General features: G+C 37.8%; 2 protein-coding genes and 1 long non-coding RNA gene across 3 annotated transcripts; 2 read left to right on the top strand and 1 right to left on the bottom strand.

Moving 5' to 3' along the window:
* Positions 1–1,044: 1,044 nt before the first annotated feature.
* Positions 1,045–14,566, bottom strand: LOC109464178. Its single transcript, XM_019761115.1, has 3 exons — positions 14,360–14,566; positions 12,493–12,636; positions 1,045–1,268 (listed from the first exon to the last, which is right to left on the bottom strand). Exons 1-3 carry the CDS (start codon positions 14,447–14,449, stop codon positions 1,131–1,133), a joined length of 372 nt encoding a protein of 123 aa, XP_019616674.1. The 5' UTR covers positions 14,450–14,566; the 3' UTR covers positions 1,045–1,130.
* A 189-nt stretch (positions 14,567–14,755) lies between these two features.
* On the top strand, positions 14,756–15,841 carry LOC109464180. Its single transcript, XR_002139873.1, has 3 exons — positions 14,756–15,016; positions 15,356–15,463; positions 15,757–15,841. It is a non-coding gene; the product is annotated as an uncharacterized LOC109464180 (long non-coding RNA).
* Positions 15,842–16,231: 390 nt separating this feature from the next.
* Positions 16,232–20,975, top strand: LOC109464177 (neurogenic locus notch homolog protein 1-like). The gene is made up of 7 exons (XM_019761114.1): positions 16,232–16,299; positions 17,941–18,051; positions 18,163–18,336; positions 18,524–18,637; positions 19,206–19,451; positions 19,804–20,004; positions 20,291–20,975. Exons 1-7 carry the CDS (start codon positions 16,245–16,247, stop codon positions 20,476–20,478), a joined length of 1,089 nt encoding a protein of 362 aa, XP_019616673.1. The 5' UTR covers positions 16,232–16,244; the 3' UTR covers positions 20,479–20,975.
* Positions 20,976–21,494: the final 519 nt, after the last annotated feature.

Raw genomic sequence — 21,494 nt, 5'->3', positions numbered from 1 at the left:
TGTGTCTGTGTGTGTGTGTCCGGAACCACGTATTTAAGAATCAGCAATCTCAACAAAGCTGAGGCAGAAATGTGAACATGAAAAACAAGACGCAAATATCGGAAAATAACCGAGACATGGCACGAGCCCTAGTCATGTGTAAGTGACTCACAATCGGAAAATAACCGAGACATGGCACGAGCCCTAGTCATGTGTAAGTGACTCACAATCGGAAAATAACCGAGACATGGCACGAGCCCTAGTCATGTGTAAGTGACTCACAATCGGAAAATAACCGAGACATGGCACGAGCCCTAGTCATGTGTAAGTGACTCACAATCGGAAAATAACCAAGACATGGCACGAGCCCTAGTCATGTGTAAGTGACTCACAATCGGAAAATAACCGAGACATGGCACGAGCCCTAGTCATGTGTAAGTGACTCACAATCGGAAAATAACCGAGACATGGCACGAGCCCTAGTCATGTGGAAGTGACTCACAATCGGAAAATAACCGAGACATGGCACGAGCCCTAGTCATGTGTAAGTGACTCACAATCGGAAAATAACCGAGACATGGCACGAGCCCTAGTCATGTGGAAGTGACTCACAGTCTTCCTACTTTTTTTTAAATTTTGACATTACTAACCTTCATTGAAAAAATGACATTGTGCTAAGTTTACTGCCAACTATTACAACACGCCTTTGTCAGTACAGCAACTTTGTAAAATAAATTTTCATTCATTGTGCAAAGTATCTTTTATTCAATGGGAAGGGCACATGTGTATACATAAACACCACCACATATAAAAGAATGACATGCATGGCTGCGTCAACATAAAAAAATAACAATAGATCAGAGCATTGTCTTGTCACTGTCTTTGCCTACTTACTATATGTTAATCATTGTCAGTGGGCAACGAAATTTCTTTTTTTCCCAAATCAGGCAAAATTAATGCGCGCATTAATTAATTAATTAATGCCCTCTTTCTGTGCCCTGATACCAATATAAGTTGAAAAGACCTAAATGTATGAGTTAGTTAAATACCAAACGCTTTAAAATTATGACGTTGCACTATCTTGCATGCATTTGTAAAATAGATAGTATATACAATCACTTAGATGCATTTATGAAAATATTATTTTTACGTTACTTTCCTTCATCGATGACGAGATATTGAGTTGCATCCCTGCAGTACCACAAAACATTCTTCTGGCTCTCCACATCAAGGACTGCCACGTTGCCGTAAAGTAGGATTATTGTCGCAGGCTTGTTTATTGTCACTTTCTGCAAAATGATCATAATAGACATACCTGTTAACTGATGAATAGATTCTGCTCAGTAAAAATTAAATAGTGAACACTTATTTTGATCACATCTTTCTGTTTTGTGCTGACACAGGGGCCACATATTTATAATTGTTCGTACGGCTTCAAAGAAGCAAGGGTAACAAATATGACTTATTTTTCTGGACCATCTTTCGGAGCGAACGAAAACAGCAATAAATCTCCCCCTGTCCTGATTCTTTCTTTTCATCACATCTTCTCATTACATTTTGCGACACTGTCTTGACACTCTGATCATAATACAGAAGCAGAATTTTTGGAAAAAAATTCCAGTAACAGTCAACAATCAAATAACTTTGACCTAAAACGGTGACAGTGCTCTGTAAATCTGTGGCAAACCCTTTCGGGGTGTTCTGTAGAATAAAAAAAGGAAAAAAAAGGAGTACCGACTTTCTTTTGTACTCTAGACCAAATTGATTTCTAGTATTAAAAAATGTTTATCTATTAGAACAATGTCCCTCTGACGAAGACATGAGATCTCCGACCTCTAGTTCAAACATGTAATCACTAGACGTGTCATGACGGCACACTCAAGTTTTTCCAACTTATATTAATGTAATTTAAGCCCTACGTTATTCAATTTATTTGTGAGTAATATATATTGTACCTCAATTCTTCTTCTTCTTCTTTTCGAATACCCTCGAACAACCCCTGTACGGGGTATCACTGAATTGGGGGAAGCGGAACACGGGTTAGGGCAGGGCGGCTTCTACCCTGGCCTTAAAAGCCTCTACTGTCGGTGCCCTCACCACTGGGCCCGGCAGCTGATTCCACTCGCTTACCGTACGAGGAAAAAAAGAAAATTTAAAACAGTCTTTACGTGCTGCGAGTAACTGGAATTTGTAATCATGGCTGCCTCTGGTCCTTTTTGGGGCAGGTTTCAGGTATTTGTCATAAGGGATATTGATGGCACCATGGATAATCTTATAGAATGTGGTTAGGCGTGCATGCCGCCTCCTGGCTGACAAGAGCGGCCAGTTTAAACTTTCCAACATTTGTGTTACACTACTTGTCTGTCAATAGTCATTGACTGTCATACGGGCTGCTCTGCGTTGTACTCTTTCTAGTGTCTGCGCCTTACTAGCAGTGTGGGGGTCCGATACTACTGCACTGTATTCTAGGTGGAGGCGGACTAGTGTTTTGTAGCATGTGTCCTTTACCCGCAATGGGCAGTGTGCTAGGTTACGCCTAATAACTGCTAGTATACGATTTGCTTTACCAATAGTGTAGTTAATGTGCGTATCCCACCGCAGATCATCTGAGATCTGAACTCCAAGGTAAGGGTGGGTCTTAACACTTACTAGGTTTTCTGAACAAAGAGAATACTGTGTGATAACTGGATTTCTTTTACGAGTAATATGCGAAGTATGACACTTGGATGGATTAAAGGACATTTGTCACTGGTTTTGCCACTGAGTCAATGCATCTAGGTCTGATTGTAGACATGCAGCATCCGATGGTTTGTCAATTATGCGATAAAGTAAACAATCGTCAGCGAACAAGCGCACATTGGAGTTTACCACGTCAGGCAGATCGTTAATATAGAGAAGAAAAAGGAGGGGGCCCAGAGCAGTGCCTTGTGGTACTCCGGATATGACCCTAGCGGGTCTAGATCCTTCGCCATCAACAACAACTGTCTGGGTTCTCTGTGTAAGAAAAGCTTCCAGCCAAAGTAGGAGTTGACCAGAGATGCCATAATGCTTGATTTTACTCAGTAAACGCATGTGCGGCACAGTATCAAATGCTTTACTAAAATCAAGCACTATAGCGTCAACTTGTTTATTTTGGTGTAGAGCACTAGCCAAGTCATGAGTGGTAATCAATAGTTGACTTTCACAGGAGAGTCCTTTTCTAAATCCATGTTGGGCTGGGGACAATATATTATAACGATCTAGGTGTTTCATTACATGACTATGAATAATATGTTCTAATACTTTGCTACAAACCGAAGTAAGTGATACTGGTCTATAATTGGATGGTGAAGTCTTATCACCCTTTTTGTATATAGGAGTAACGTTGGCAGATCTCCAGTCAGCTGGGACCTCTCCTGTGGTCAACGACTGAACGAATTCAACAGCACTCACTGCGATCCCCCTGTTATGCACAACAAAAGGGTTCCCTGCCTATTATATGCTGATGACTTTGTGATTTTTTCCGAGTCCAAACAGGGGCTACAACATTCTTTGAACTATTTGAGAAATTACTGTACACTTTGGAAATTAAATTTAAATCTTTAAAAAACTAAAATTATTGTATTTACAAAGGGTGGCCGCTTACCCAAAAATTGCTCGTTTTTATTCGACAATCATGTAGTTGAAATTGTATCGTCATATACTTAAAAAAGAAAAGGAAAGAAAAGGTCTCCCATGCTTCTTATGCAGAGCGTAGGGTGGTGCCCATATCCATTTCTGTAGCCCTTGGGCGACACACAGTTGTGCAATGCACTACAGCAGGGGGCTGGTCCGCTGGTAGTGCTGTGTGTTTGACCTCCCCACACTTTTTCTCATATGTGCTGAGTGCTAAGCAGAGAAAGAAGTGTGTACCATTTTTAAAGTCTTTGGTATGACCCGGCCGGGGTTTGAACTCACGACCTCCCGGTTACAAAGCGAGCACTCTACCAATTGAGCTATTGCACCGGCTAATATACTTATCTCGGCATTATTGTGAACTCAGCCGACACGTTTAAAGCAAATAATAAGTACTTGAGTTGCAAGGGTTTGAAAGCTTTTTTCGGAATTAAACAGTCAATAAATTAAGCCAACGCCTCACTATAAGTAAAAACAAACCTTTCGACGCTTGTGCAAAACATATTTTACTTTACGGCTCAGAAATTTGGGGCTCAGCCAAAAGCCTTAAACTCTGCCCCATTGAATCCGTCCACCTTAAATTCTGTAAACAGTCTCTGAACGTTCCTAGATCCGCCTGTAACCTTGCATCAAGGGCGGAACCTTAAATTCTGTAAACAGTCTCTGAACGTTCCTACATCCGCCTGTAACCTTGCATCAAGGGAACTAGGGAGGTACCCAATGCACGTGGAGGCCTCCCTAAATGCCATTATGTATTTCCTGACAGTCTGCAAGCGGACGCCCTCTCATGTCTACTACAACTAGAGACTAGCGGCAATAAATGCTGGGCGTCCGGTATTCGTAAAACTTTGGAGGAATGCGGTTTTGCTTAGGTATGGCTTCCTAATATATCTCTTAGAACAAACCTATCACCAATAATTAACTCCATCAGCCAACGATTGAAAGATATTTACACCCAAAAATTTATCACTGAAATCCACAATGACCATAACAGAGGTACATCTTCTAGTAACAAGTTACGAACGTACCGTTTGTTTAAAAGTATATATAAAGAAGAAGAGTACCTATCGGTTAACAACATACAACACAGGGTAGCTGCAACTAAACTCCGAAAAAGTTGCCACAAATTACTCATTGAAACGGGAAGGCACAACCGCATTCCTCTCCAGAACAGACTCTGTCAATACTGTAACATGAATAGAATAGAAGATGATACTTACTTGATACTTGATACTCAAGTAGAAGATGAACAACACTTTATTTTAGACTGTACTTTATATTCTAATGAAAGATCTGTCCTTTTTTAATTATATCAATGAGAAGTTCCCATACTTTGAACACCTAAGCGCAAATGATAAATTTATATTTTTAATGTGTCTAGACAAACCCTGTATTACAAACATGATCTGCTCCCACATTTCCACTGTACAAAAAAGCGAGAAGAAGTTGATCTCTCTATATTTTTTTTTATTTATTCCGAAACATTTAATCACAAGACGTGGTGACGGCACACTCAAGTTTTTTCAACTTATATTAATGCCGCCACCAACACAGGGACAGTACAATACTCATTTACACCTGGGCGAAGTGAGGAAAGTCGTGTAAAGTGCAAGTGCACAAGATCGGTGGCATGTCAGGACTCGAACCCGGGGCCTCTGGTTCCGAGTCGAGAACGCTGCCGCTGCGCCACACGACCACACGACCAGACGTCCCCACCTCTCTATATTAGCTCAGTAAATAGAACACTTTGTATTAGCCTAGTATAGTACCCTTGCATGTTCCTTATGTTTGTATGCCTAAGTCAAGTGGTGCATCTTTTGTCTCCAATTTTCTACATACGGTTGTTACGTGTCTGTCATATCTTGACCTGTACCTAGCCCGTCGTGGCATTTAAGTACAATAAAGGTATTTCAATTTCAATTAATGCCGCCACCAACACAGGGACAAATACATGACAGGGCAGTACTCATTTTACAATGAGCGAAGTGAGGAAAGTCGTGTAAAGTGCCTTTTCCAAGGGAACAAGATCGGTGGCATGTCAGGACTAGAACCCGGGACCTCTAGGGTTCCGAGTCGCGCACTCTGCCGCTACGCCACACGACCCCACCCTGATCTGGGTAATATGAACAGAACACGAGAAACATTTGAAGAACCACCCTGCACCCCCATTGCAATAACAAATACAAACCGCTATACTATCATTTTGTTTTAAGGCCACAGCAAGAAAATTTTATGGATGACATCCTCCGCAGACTCCAAATCTAATGCGATCGGGCGAAAAAAACAAGGCGGGCCGAAAAAAACAAGGTTCCTACATTTTAAAACTTTGACTCCATCATTGTACAAATGGTTTTGATTCAGCGGGAACATCACATATACACAGCCAACATCACATAACACTGCATCAAAATAAGAAACAAAACATTAGATCAGAGTCCTTTCTTGTCTCCTTAGTCTTTCTTGTCTCCTCTCTCCTTAGTTATCTACCATCCACCTTCCGGCATGGCAACAGGCATCTTTGCCCATTTTGTGCATTTTCGGCATGTTGACCACTGTCAGAAGGCAACAGAATTTCTTTTCTTGTCAAAATCAGACGAAAATTAATGCGCGCGCTGGTGTCATCCATGAAAATTACTTGCTGTGGCCTAAGCACATAACATGTAGCGAAGATACTGTCGTATTCGTAGTACATACCTTAAATATTGTCATGGTTCTTATTAACACATGGTTTGATTACCCCACTATATAGCTATCGGGCGGCATGGCATGTCTTCAAAATTCGTTTTACGATTTGAAGCATTAATAATCTTATAACCGTTGGATTATGTCTTAGTAATTTAAAACATCCCTCAATTTCGAAGTATTTGTTATGTAGGGGAAAATGTTTTTAAAATGCCTTTTTCCCGTATATGTCGACAAAACCAAACTCTACATGAATCTTTTAAAATCTTAAAAACCTTTTAAAATCTTAAAAGAATTTGAAAATCTTATTCCCAATCGTAAAAATGCAAAAACCGATGACTTTGCAAAAATAATGACTAAGACTGACTCTGACCAACGCTCGAAAAATAGTCGTCTTTCGGAGCCAAGTTTCGAAAAACGAGCTGTTAAGATTCAATAGCTTGTCAGTGATTTTTTTTTTTTCATTTTGGCGAAATTATTCCTCAATCATTTAGTCTTTGAATCTCCATGATGATTTAACGTGTTTTACGAGAGCAATGTGTAATTGATAAGATTACATAATTGTGATGAAACACGAACGGCATTTTAAACGAACATAGCAAAAGACCGCCGTTATCATCAATTTATATGACATTTTTCCAAATTGCAGAATATTTGTATAGTAAAAAAGAAAAAAAATTCTGATTCGTCAATCGTAGAAATTTCAACCCCGGCAAATTTCATTAACCCCGGCCCCTCCTCATATTTCATTTTAATTATGCTAACGTAAGACATTTCTAGTGTCTACTAATATACAAATGGATATGTTTATAAATAGTCTCTTGATGTACTTAACAATGCTTTAAACGATTGCAAAAATCATACTCTAACATACATGAAACATTTAATGATAAATATTTATCGGACCTACATTATTTACAGTATTAAGAAATATGTTATTATAACCATGAAATATAAAGTTTCCTCCGTAGTTACAAATTGAGAACTTTCTCTTTAAACTGAAGTTACCCACAGCCAAACAATAATGATATATATAATTTCTTATTCATTATTTTACTGTTTTTGTATGAATGTTGCAGTACAAATTGCGAGAAAGTTGGCTTGGTATTCAAATTAATATTTACTTTCGCACTGTTTAATCTACCTTCCACTAAAGCATGCCAAAGCATGATATGATATACCAGAAAGTTTTGTTGCACCACCAAGGGGTAGTGCTGGTTGACCGGTCATTAAACGCGGTAATGGCTAAGATTAACACCGAGTAAATGTTTTTTTTTAACTTTCAACTCCTTCGGACACGAGCCCAAAGTGTAGAAGGTAAAGCATAATGGAGCTACGTGTACTCTCGTACCACCTGTCGTGTTGTTCGACTTGAATGTTGGTTTAGTTGTATGAAATAGCGCGGTTGTCCGTGTGGGCCCTTTGTTACGCGTGCATAACAGAGTTGAAGAACCCAAAACAATCTTTGTTATCATATTTGCATTCTTGATTCACAAAGTTCAATCAAGCACAACACTGTGACAATGGAATCTGTTTAGTCATGAGTGTTGCCGTACATTGACCGGTCACTCGACCTGCCAACGAGCACGTTATAAGAAGTTTTTCACTCTGCTTTGTGTGTACTATTTAGCACAATGCCCAGGTATGCCACGTTTTGCTATACCGGTTAATCCTGTGGCCAAATCCTCCTTGCTCTATAGGAGATGAAATTAGGCACGGGCCTCAACCCACCCTCACCCCCTTCTGAATAGGGTTAAAACCCACGGTAAAATACTGAACAATAGTTTTATCTATTTTTACCTTCGCCAAGAAGGCTATGTTTTCAGAGGCGCCAGTGTGTGTGTCTGTATGTGTGTGTGTGTGTGTGTGTGTGTGTGTGTGTGTGTGTTTGTGCGTGTGTGTGTTTGTCTGTGTGTGTGTGTGTGTGTTTGTTTAAACACCATAATTCAAGAAGGCTTAAATAGATTGGCTTGATATTTAGTGGATAGATAGGTCTTGATGAGACCTCACAATTGTAAGATTTTGGGTCCCTTTTCGCCTTGTTAAGGTACTGCGGCGGAAATTCTGGTTTTGACATTTTATTATTCTGATAAAAAAACTTCATTCTCACTTCAAAAACCTTTATGGTAAAGAATCCACCCCCGGCCCCAACGTTTCAATATCACCCAGCAGCTTCGAAATGGAAATAAAAAACAAATTATGAAAGTTAGAGAACGATTTAAAAGAAAACCCCCTTGACAACCCAATTCTTAGTAATGAGATCAGTAAAGCAATTTCTAGCCTTAAAAATGGAAAAGCCTCTTAGATGTTAAAGTGTTCTCCTCACACTCTTATCAAGCCCCTCACAAAACTATTTAATATTTTTCTTTCCTCTGGATATTTCCCCCAGAATTGGTGCACTAGTCATATTGTTGCCCTTCATAAGGGCGGAGCAAAAGATGACCCTAGTAACTACAGGGGTATTTCGGTCACCAGCTGCCTAGCAAAACTATTCACATCAATTTTGAATACACGCCTAACAACTTTTTTAGATGATAATAAACTAATCTCCCCCAACCTGGCCGGCTTCAGAAACATGTCAGCACAAATGATTATCTCTTTGTTTTAGACTGGCTAATTACGAAATATTTCCATAACAACAAACGCCTTTATTCATGTTTCATAGATTTTAGAAAGGCATTTGACACAGTCTGAAGAGAGAAGGTCTCCGTTTCAAATTACAATTCGGGAATGGTGGGGGATTTCTATAAATTGATCAAATGCCTATATTGTAAACCAGAAACTTGCGTCAAAACAAAATCTGGCCTTACACCGCCTTTGTGACAGACAAAGGTGTCCGACAGGGGTGTAACTTAAGCCTCACCCTTTCTAATTTATTTATTAATGACTTAGTGAAAGAGTTAGATAATTCAGAATGTATGTCACCTTCTTTATATAATCTATATGTCTCTTGTTTATTGTATGCTGATGATGTAATACTTTCAGAATCAAACAAAGGTCTACAATCGGCCATAGATAGATTGAGTAACTTCTGCGACAAATGGAAACTCCAAGTAAATTTGAAAAAAAAAACTAAAGTTGTTATTTTTAACAAAGCAGGTCGTTCATTTCCAAAGCAAAAGTTCTACTTTGTAAACAATACAATAGACAACGTTACCTCCTACTGCTATTTAGGCCTAACCCTTACATCATAAGGTAGCTTCACCCTAACTAAAAAGCAGCTATCACTGAAGGCACGTAAAGCCATTTATACTTCCAAATCTATTATCCGTTCAACAGTATCACCACGTAGCCTCCTAAAGATTTTTGACACATGTGTAAAACCGATTTTATTGTATGGATGTCAAATACGGGGGACTGAACAGCAAAATGATACCTCACATATCGAAAATGTACGTAACCAATTCTGTAAAAATGTTCTCGGTGCTTTTAGAAATAGTAGCAATGTCGCATGTATAGCAGAAGTAGGTAGATTCCTTTTAGATAAAGATATTTGTATATATGTAGTTAAATTCTGGTTACGCCTGATCCAATTAGATACAACTTCACACCCCCTTCAAAGGGATGCAATACTCTTACAACAATGCCTTCCGACAAATACCCGTAGACGAACTTTACTTCAACGTGTTAAAGACATATTAGATCATAATGGATACTCCTTTCTGTGGCATTCCGATAACTCACATTGTGACCCTGAGCATGTTGCGAAAATGCTGAGAAGGAGACTTACAGATATGCATATACAAACATTTTTTCAAACCATGTCAACTGATAGTGGTAAGTTAGGATTTTATGCAAAATGTAAAACTATATACAACTTAGAACGATATCTTAATCTTGCAGATTTTGAACTACGCTCAGCCATTAGCAAAATTAGAGTTAGCGCACATCCTCTGGAAATAGAGAGAGGCCGGTATAGAAGGCTACCTGTATGTGAAAGAATTTGTAAATATTGTAATGCAAAAGCTGTGGAAGACGAAATACACTTTATCTCAAATTGTTCCTTTCATAGCAACGCTCGAAATGAGTTAACTATTCAAACTTCTACAATTTATCCCAATTTTACTTAACTTACAGACCAAGAGAAAACTATTCTTCTTTTTAACTTCACAAAACCCACTAATTTTAGAAAAGGTGGGACATTACGTCTTCCATAGTCTGAAAAAGAGAAGTCAAACCCCTTAGACAGAGTTTAAGGCATAGCTATAGCTCTTGACAACTACCTTTTATCATATAGATTTTAGTTATTTTATACAACGTTTCATTGTTCTTTTATATTTGTAATCTGCAATTAGCCCCCCGGGCATGAATTTGCAATAAACTTTACTAATTATCTAGGCAGGCAAGGGGCGTTAAAATTGAATGAAAAGGGTAGCTCTTGTGCTCAGGAAGACGTGACATAAGGTTGGGCTCCCTAGCGGCTTCCTCTGAATATGCAGGGGCGTTTGTTGACAAAAAAAATGTAGGTTGCTTAAGTAATGCTCGACATAATTGAAGACAATTATGCAAACAACCCAATTTGTATCATTGATGTGGAAATAATGTAAAACCACTATGTTCCGTTATGAGACTGCACAAACTTGTGACAGATGTAACAAGTGTCATGGGACTCTAGTATATAATAGTGCTTTCACTATAAGTGTTGCTATAAACCTTGTGGAGAAAGTTGGTATGGTATTTACATGTAAATACACATTACTGTACGCACTGTTTAGGCTACCTAATGATATGTCAAAAATTGTCTTCCGTTGCTTTGTTAAACGATAGTGCTAGGTGACCAAATAACAAATGTATTCAGTCATCAAACCTGGTAGAGGCTAAGATTAGCACCAAATACATGTTTTGTACCCCAACTTTTAATGGCTTTGGACATGGGCCAGCAAATAGCATAATAAAGCTACTCTCGTATTATGTACTATGCCGTGTTGTTCGGCTTTAATGTTGGTTTAGTTTTATTAAATAGCGCGGTTGTCCATGTGAGCCCTTGGTTACGCGTGCATAACAGAGATAAAACCAAAACAATCTTTGTTATAATATTTACATTCTCGACTCACAATGCTGCAAAGTTTAATCGATCATTGATAAAAAGGAATCGGTGTGAAAATTAGGGTTGCCATGCAATTAGATGGTAAACATTCATGACCGGTCACTCGCCCTGCTAAAAGGCACGCAGTAACGAGTTTTCCCTCTCTATCTGTGTACTTAGCATGTTACCCAGGCAATGTCACGTTGCACCATACCGGTTAGTTCTGTAGCCAAATCCTTTTGGCCGAGCTTTCACCAAGAAGGTTATGCATAAGAGATCGTTTGTTTAAACTCGTTTCTAAACAACATTGACCTTTGGTTAATCTTCATTTTGTTTTTCTATGTTGTTAGGTGTCGATGAAACAAACAAGCAAAAAAATACATTCTGTGGTGCCTGGGCTTTCAGTTTTTTTCAAAATCAAAGAACGGAATGACATTTCGTCAAGTTTGTTGGTGCGTGTTTAGATGTCTAAGTCTAAAGGTTTAATAAATTTGAAAATGAACATTTTAATATATTTGAACTTATTTAGACATTTCTGAAAGTGTCTTTATTTAGAATATATTTTAAGAACCTATGTGTCTCTTTTACTTTTTAAATTATTTCAAGCAAATAAAAAAAAATGGTACATGTGGGTTATTGTCTCCTTAAAGGTAGGTGCTAATCCGACTCTTCTGTCTTCTTCTATATATTTTTAGATTTCACTGCTGGATAGTTCTTTTGTGGTAAGGCATCCATACATGATGCCTAGGCAGACTTCCCTGTTTTTCACAGGGATGTGTGAATTACTTTTTTTCGCAGCCCACTGACCTATTTACACATTTTTACCAGAAATTGTAAATTATGATTTTATTTAAGAACTATTGGAAATGTCATATTTCACTTCAGGCATATCTTAACAGTTTTATAAAACCAGGAAATTATTTAAAATGTTGAAAGGATACATTTCCAATATTTCCAAACAATGAAATTTCTTATACAAACAATTACAAAGAATTGAAAGCATTTCTAAATAATGACAATAACGGTGATATGGATTTGACTCTATGTATCAATGGCATTTATACTTTAAATTGGGAGCCATTTTGTATTTTTCTACGGACACTATACATTTTCTCGGACAAAAAAAGTAGGGAACTAAAATAATGAAATACCTCATCTGGTGGAAAATGGATGAAGTCAGCTGGTGACTTTTGGTGGTGCGATAGTTGTTGTACTGCAGACTCTACTTCCTTTGGGTTCATTTCAATCCTGATGTAGCACCTAGGATTACCGGAAGTGCTACGAATCGAAATATCCTGCAATATATAAAAATCCAAGGTAAATTATCGATGCTTCAACTCAAAATTTATAGTCTACCTACCCCGCATAGTCTACGTGTTTAAAAATTAAGGCCACGCCAAATTAATTTAATGGTTCTCGGATTGTTTTTTTTTAATTGAAGCGAATGGGCAAAAAAACCTGTGAAGGCATCCTATTATATCCCCAAATGCTAGAACAGGAGTCAACGCAAAAGGTCAAACAATGAATTTTGATTGTCTAATCAAACCACTGCGTTGATAGATGAAAAAAAATGTAACAACTAGGAAGATAAGGACTTTTCACAACTATTAGGGTCAAGATTTGAGAATTTTGATGATGATGAGCTGTTTGGATATTCAGAAGCTGATTCATAAATAGAAAAAAAATTAGGTGAATCCAAAAACCAACAAACAGTGCAAGACCGTGCCTTATATGATAAAATTGAGTTACATAACTTCCATAGAAGACTCGAAAGAAATTTGATACTGTAATTCATTGTTCTGTATCTACTGAATATCTAAAGAAAACTGTAAAAAAAATAAACAGCAAATCCCTGTAGTTGATTTCACCGAAGTGTGGTAATGACTGCATCACTATGAAGTAATGAAGTTAATAGTAAAAAGATACACATAGAAACTTTATTGTATATACATACTGTAATTAAAATATTAAGAGACTACGTTAGACATTGACTATAAGTTGTGTTAACTTTGAAATGTATATAATGTTGAAAGCTTGGATATGTATGACTTACGTTACTGTAAATGAAGTATGAAACATAATGTACATAATCAAAGCGTATTATGTGAAAAAATAGACAATACGTATGTAAAAAATATTATTCCACACTTTTAACGACATTTTGCTGGTGTTGCACTACAAACCTAATTGTCCAACGTTCACCGCTTAAGTTGAAAGACAACTTCGCAATAGTTCATAAAATGAGGCAGGCTCTCCTTTTTGCAATATTTTCAACGCAAAGGAAAAATAGTAAATAGGGTTCTACTCTTAAAACCACACTAAATGGCAGTTTTTCTGAATATATGCTAAAAAGTTACATGGGAGTTTATCATTACTAAATGCGCTCTATAGAGGTTTCTAACAATTGCTTTTAATAGTGATCAGTCAATTTTGGACTTCAAACATACTAAAATGAACTCAAATAAAAAAAAAAACTAAAATAACTTTGTAAATATGCAAACAAGTGATAGTATGTAAAATATATAGTAATGAACGTGTAAGATACAAAGAGATACAATAATACGAGTTTATTTCTAAACATAGTTAAATTTTCAATTTTGAAACCAGGTGCACCAAATAAGGATACAAATTTAATTATTCTTAATTATACACGCTTAAACTAGAAAAATAATCGCCCTTCAAATCTTTACATCACTATGTTTATACACTCTAGACGGACACCAGAACTAACAGAGTTGCAACGTTTACAGCATAATTTTTTGTGCGACAGCGTTTTTTTTTCTTAGGTCCATAAGGGACTGTTGGACCTAAGGGCCTGAACGCCCATAATCCCTGTAATCATCGCACATGATTGCCTATATTGCAAATGAGGTAAATAGGAAAGATAATCAACCACATAATTGCCTTGATATGATGTGTATGGCTATTGATGCATTGTTTAACATTTACGATAAATTAACATTATTCAGTTAAACCTGCTTGTGTATGGCGTTAAGTAGTAAGATTCGAAACAAATACCTGTAAGATCCCTTCCTGTCTTGAAATTGAGACGACTGTTTCACTGTAACAGACTAGAACAGCAAGGTGGAGAAGCCATTTGGCCACCATCTTTGCTAGATCTCGGTATCTTAACGGTCACTCTTAGAATAGCGTCTACATTGTTATATTGCATGAATGGTCTCCTGCCAAGCCAAGACTGCGTTTGCGCAATAACATGCAGTGAATTTGCCGCACAAGAGTTCAGCTACTTGGTATGTTGTTGGGTTACCTGCACCCTGTCTAACATCCCTGCAAAGGCGTTCTAAGGTTATTCATTAACTTGAACAAAGGCCCGTTGCCCGGCCAGGTTTGCGGCGAACGATTGTTATGAACACCCCCCTTTGGCCTCACAGAAATATCCCGCTGTTAGACCATTTACCATAACAGCACTTTTGTGTACCTGATCAGCCAAATACCTGACGTATTCATACTCTCTGATGTTAGAATTCTTTCCTAAGGGCTGTTTAGGACATTTTGCTTATTTCAGCTTGTTTTGACGTTTAGTACCGAAGACAACTATATTTTTTTTGTAATCCCTAAGATTGATTTCTACTGACAAGACCGTTCTAGAATGGGATCACTTGTGCTTTTACAAGTCCTGGTAGTTGGACTCTGTGCATCGTTTACTGTCATCAGGTGAGCTCATATGTGGTAATATACTGTACAGCTTGGCTAAATAGAACGTATACATTGGCGGTGTTAAGGCAGGATATATCAGCTTTAATGTAAACCGTATACATAACAATTTTGCCCATGTGATTCTAAAATTTATAGTGTCACTATTTCTAAAATTGAAGTAAACTTAGAACGGCGCTAAAAGTATTATTTTCTTTGTTTATACTATAATGAATATACTACGCACATGCATGGTTTTAGAATGTGTATAACGTTAAATGATTGTGCAGCCATATATTCTTTGGTGCAGTACAAACACAGATGAAATGACATAAAACCAATGTGTATATTTGTTTACAGTTCGAGCTACTGTTACGTTACTAGATCCATCACGGTGGCCACAAGCCAAGCTTACTACGTGAACTGTGGTATCTGGGGTTGGAATTGGGCTACATGCACAAGATATAGGTTTGCTGACTTTTTCTTTGGTTTCACAAAACTTATATCTCTTCGCCTGAGGGGCATTTTCTAAATACTATTTTTACCGAAAAGCAACTATTAGACACTTAAACATCAACTGATCTGTCAGGTCATCATTGCAAAGTTAGGATTAAAATTTCTTATGTATTAATATTAGATATCTTATAAAAGTTTCAATGGTCTGATGCAACTTGTTTTAATCAAGACCAAAATAATTTTAGTGAAAATATACTTTCTCCAACATTTTACATCTATGCTTTATATAATTTCAACTTTCCTAGATTGACATACAGGGTCGTATATCAGCGGTTTAGAACATGCTGCAGTGGTTGGACAGGATATCAGTGTAATGAAGGTAAGTGTAAGGCCTTATTTTAGGTAAGTTTTGATATTATGATATAAAAAATCCTAGTTCACGTAAGATCTTAGCTTTTACAAATTTAATACACCAAAAATACTAGTAGAGTTAAAGCATAGGCGTACTTATATACTTATATCAAATGAGTTATAGAAACGCTACATTGCGCTGTGAAGATTGTAACTTCACAGATTTTTTTTTTTAATCCTATGATAAAAGAAACAGCAACTCGGTTATACTGTACACTGATAGCAACACCGCATGCTGTTTTTAAATATAGGCTTAAAATACTAGTACATCTAAATGGTTTATGCAAGTAATTTATATATTTAAAAATGTACAGCTTTTTGTTTCTTATCACATTTTTAAGCAATATGCAGCCCGAGATGCCTAAACGGAGGAACCTGCATAATGCCACCTTACGTCTGCAGTTGCCCACCGGGCTTCAACCCTCCTCGTTGTGACCGTAAGATTTGGTGCATAATGTGTACAACATAACTAAGGTTATTAAAGCTAGCTAGAAACTAGAAAGGCCAATATTTGCTTTGGAGCAAATACAGCGATGGATTCACCACATTTTACCACATGGCAGGGAAAGAATGAGAAACACAAGGGAAAACAATGATTTAGTTTTAATTACATTGATATAACTATAATATGAAGTAACATACAACTAAAACAACAGTTGGATAGCTATTCCCTACTTTATTGGTTAGGATTTTTAATTGCATAATGCAAACTGTTTATTTTCAAAATAAAATAAAAAACGTTCATGCCCCGCATTCCAATGCTGGAGCAGAAAAGCTTGAAATACCTACCAAAACACTTGAATAAAGACATACTGTCAGTATGGAAATGCTCTGTGCAGGTGTTAATCAAGTTAAATCCCAACAGCCAATCAGCAAGAAATGCTCTGTGCAGGTGGAAATGCTCTGTGCGGGTGTTAATCAAGTTAAATCCCAACAGCCAATCAGCAAGAAGTATAGAGGAAAGCTGCATGCCTATTGGTTGATGCCCTGCATTCCATTGTGATGACTCATGGTAAACACGGCACACTAACACAGTAATCTATACTCTATGGCAATCACTCGTGATCTTTATTTGCAATCAGATACAGATTCATGTACAGATACATAGTCATGCACAGATACAGATTCATGTACAGATATACAGACTTTCCGAGTATGATGACCGTGTCAGTCCCTACACCTGAGTGAGGGTCACAGTTGACACGGTAGCCTTCGCGTGGATTTGTTTAAGGTGGATAACAGGTTGCGAATCTGAGACCCACACACTTGGGCATCCGTCTTCCCCAGCGGATCCATCGAGGGAGACGTGCTGGTTCCGGTTCGGGTGCTTGCAGCGAGCTGCCGGTGACTTGGTTACGCTCAAGTTCCGCCTTGACTACGCCAGCCCGCCTGGCGCTGCTCTCGTCCGCCAGCTGAAGACAACTGCCGTTGGAGACTTGACCCTCTAGTTGAGGGGGGATACGTGTAAAGTGCCTTTCCCAAGGGCACAACGTCGGTGCGCATGTTCGGACATGCCCCCGTGCTCCGACCCAGGTTCGAACCCGGGGCTCCTTTGTTGAGCGCCGAACGCTCTATCCACTACGCCACACGACGCCACGAACACAGTAATACATTTGCTATAACACAGCCAAAAAACTCAAATAAAACCATTCTAAAAGCCTGTATCACAAAAATTTAAAAAACGCCTAGGGGTATTTGCCCACTGTACCTCCATACCAAATTTCAGGACCTTAGGCCCTAAAATGAAGAAGCTGAATCCATTTAAAGATATGGCAGGAGGAGGAGAAGGAGGAGGAGAAGGAGGAGGAGAAGAAACATCAGAAAAAGCAATATGGGTTCACCACCACTTCGTGGTGTGGTGAACCCATAATTAAAGAAAATTAAAATTGAAATTAAAGCTAAAATTAAATAACAAAATACAAAACCTCTCAATTAAAAAACTACATATAATGCCAATTGGTCTATAGGTTTTAAGTAGTAGCAACAACTCATTTTCAGAGACTTGTATTTTGATCCATGCATAATGAAAGTTATATCTAAGATTTACATACAGTTTTGTTGCTTATTCTATTATCTAGGCAATTATGCGTGTGCGAGCAATCCATGCCAGCACGGGACGTGCGAAGAGTTCTATACCCACTACCGTTGCACCTGTCATGACGGATGGCAAGGAATTAGGTGTAATATAGGTAATTTCATTTTTGTTTACAAACCAATAGTTCGTTTTTGAATATTTAATTCCAATGATATACATGTATTTTAAACACGTATTTATTTTGGTTATGTATTTTATGTTTAAGTGGTAAACTGCGGGCATCCTGGTTCTGTTACCAATGGGAATGTGATAGGCAACAGGTTCCTGTACGGGGACACAGTATACTTCACCTGCGACACGCACTACGTTCCTGTGGGCCAGACTTCAGCTCATTGCCAGGGAAACGGGCAGTGGTCGACATCAAAGCCAGTTTGCCTTTGTACGTAAAATATATGCTTTATATTAAAACTGTGGCACAAAAGAGTTAAAATATGCTGTGAAATCAGTGCATAGTACCAAGTTGCAAATAATCAACTTTGAACTTCCATACAGTTTTAAAGAGCAAGCTGGAACAAAAAATGTTAGTAATGTTTGTAAGGGATGCATTGCATTTTCTTCCTGTACAGTCGGCAACACATGCCAAAGCAATCCATGCCAAAACGGGGGGACATGCATAAACAGTGTCGAGCAGCACGAATGTCTCTGTACTGAAGGATGGACTGGAGAAATATGCGAAACAGGTATGGCTTGTTAAGTAGCCGAAAATTTATCAAAAAGGAACAACATTATATTATAGATGCAGAATTTGTGCACGCCCAAAGAATTGAGGTGACCTATTACATTTCTGGCTTATTATAAGCTCAAGTTCTACTTTTAGCCTGTGACGAAATCTGTAGTGCATTATAGATGTTTGCTGTTGGAGTGTTAGCTGTGTTCTGTAAAATTGTCAATACGTACGTCAGTAGCCAATTACAAACTAAATTCAAGTGAGAATTGTGTTAACAGCATTATCTACTGTTCACTGTTCTATCATAGATTATTTGTTCAGATTATGTTGATACCTACCCTGAAGCCACAAAGTAGACCCAAAAGAAGCTCAGGACTATTGTTTTACTTCTGGTGGTTTTGCCTAACATACAGATACAAAAGTGAAATTGAAGAACATTGTCTATCAACGTATACAATTTCAAAATCATTATGTACTTTGTTTCTCATTGTGTAAGAAACAAGAAAAAAAGCAAGAGAAATGTTACATATGTTAACTCATAACAAATGTCTGACAAATATAAGACATTTCCTCCTTTGCAGACATATCACCACCGCGTGTCGACTTTTGCCCTCGGGATCAAGATGTAACAGCGCTAAACAACACGGAAACGGTGAGCTGGCAAACGCCGATTTTTAGTGACTTCAGAAATGAGACAGTCCATGTATCATCGAACTATGCCGGAAACAAAGGGACATTTCCGTGGGGACAGTACGATGTCCAGTACACCGCGACCAAGCCTTTCAACGGCCTGAGATCTTCTTGCGAGTTCACAATACGAGTTTATCGTGAGTTACATTACCATTTTGTGTTGTGACTAATTTTTACCGTTGGTTCTAAATGACAAGGGGTTACATTAGGAAATTGTCACTTTCATGCGTAATTAATGCAATTGATATCAGAGACATCACATCAAAACTTTAATGAAATACTTTTAATTTTCCCTTTTATTTTTAAAGTTACAATGCTTTTAGTAAAAAAAGCGGGTATTAACATCATAATTTACCTATAGCATGCAAAAAAAATACAATACGTAATTCTATTGAGGAATCTGCATTGCAAAAATAGCATAAAAGTTGAATCTTCATGTTGTGATAAAAAATGAAGAAAATTAAGACAAAGTTGTTTTTCCACCCGTAGCCCGTCCATGCCCACCGTTGGCTCCCCCTGCCCATGGGGCCTTGGCTTGTAACGGCTGGATCACGCGGCTGGGCCGTGTATGTAAAACCTTCTGTCAACAAGGCTGGACCCTTCCTAGGGGACAGGAAAACAAGTTGAGTCAGCTATACGTGTGTGGTGCCCACGGAACGTGGCTTCCTTCAGCTACAATACCATGCTCTGGTTAGTAAAATCGTTGTAATATCGCATTACACCAATTTACTAGAATAACCTTACAGTCTGATTTTTATTTTAAAGATTTTCTTTGACGGTATTGTCTTTTTTTTATTAATGATAATTATAAAAGTTTGAACGTAGTCCAATTCCTAATGTAGATGGCATTATGGGTACTTTAAAGTGCTTTATACCAAGGGTATTGGGTCGTATTTTAATGGCAACTCATTGCTGGTCGTTAATGTATCCTAGCCATTCAAATTGCGTTACCAATAATTCTGTTTTATTGTTTCAGCTCGAAGTACAGGAGTTGATGAGGTCACCGGCTACTTCCCTGGCAACTGCACCAGGAGGGATGCTATAAATAGTATCAAAGCCCAGTATTTGGCAGCGCTACGTCATTCATCGTTCTCCCAAATCTGCACATCATGGCATGACCTGTGCTCGGAGGACAATGTAGAGGTTACTTGTGGTGAAAACTGACAAAAAGTGAAATTTTCATTTGCAAAAATAATTTGTCATTTACAGAAATAGCGTGATTACTAATCGATGTCGTTGTCAGAATTAATTTTGCTTCTAGCACGTTGTTTAATACATAATATAACAAATTAAGCTTGCTAAACAATTAGCAATCTGAATTTGTCGCATTTTAGTACATCAAAACAGTAATATAGCTTTTACATCTGTAGCATTTAACAGCATATTATTACGCTCAACATCTGTTATCAAAATCTAACGCTATACCATAATTCCCTTTAGAATTTGACATTTTAGTATTGTACTGGACATGAAGTACTGCAAGATGATATTAATTTATCGGTTGTTTGATCGTTGCTATGTTTTTACCTTACCTGTATCCAAGGATCACATGTTGTTGGCAGTTGGAAATATTCTAGAGTACGGTTGCTAACTACATCTAGATTTTGTATGCCTTTTTGATATGATCAATTTATTATATGTGTATAATAAAAATTCATTTAGACCCCTTTGTTTTTTGTTTTTCTTTTTGGAAACGATTTACTCGACTTTAAAATGTTATACAGGAAGATATCAACAGTCATTCTCAAATATTAGCTATGATCACCCTTACAGATGGAAGGGTGAGAATGTTCCTCATTTTTGATAGGAATCAAAGTGACCGAAGTAATGGGTGACTAATTAGCCACTGAAATGTTTTGAATTTTGTTTTCACGCTATTCACTACAAACGACTATTAATATATCTTTTCGTGGGCAAATTAGCCAGCAGAGCTAATACATGACATTCACAATTGTAAACTTAATCCACCTGTTACAAGCCGCTACATTAATAAACGTAATGGCTCAAAGTAGGTAAACAGCATTTGTTCGTTTCTAGCCATTGCAACTGCAGTTTCCCCGTTAAGGAGGAATGGTTAAACAATGACGCCATGGGAATACAAACAAGTTCAAACATGATAAGTTTCACGTGGACCGGGCAGATGTTAAGATTAACCTGTCATGTAACACCTGTTCGGTCAC

Source organism: Branchiostoma belcheri, unplaced genomic scaffold (genome assembly GCF_001625305.1).
Source record: "Branchiostoma belcheri isolate BF01 breed outbred unplaced genomic scaffold, Haploidv18h27 scaffold133, whole genome shotgun sequence".
Lineage (NCBI taxonomy): Eukaryota > Metazoa > Chordata > Leptocardii > Amphioxiformes > Branchiostomatidae > Branchiostoma > Branchiostoma belcheri.
This window is presented reverse-complemented; position numbering and strand designations above follow the sequence as displayed.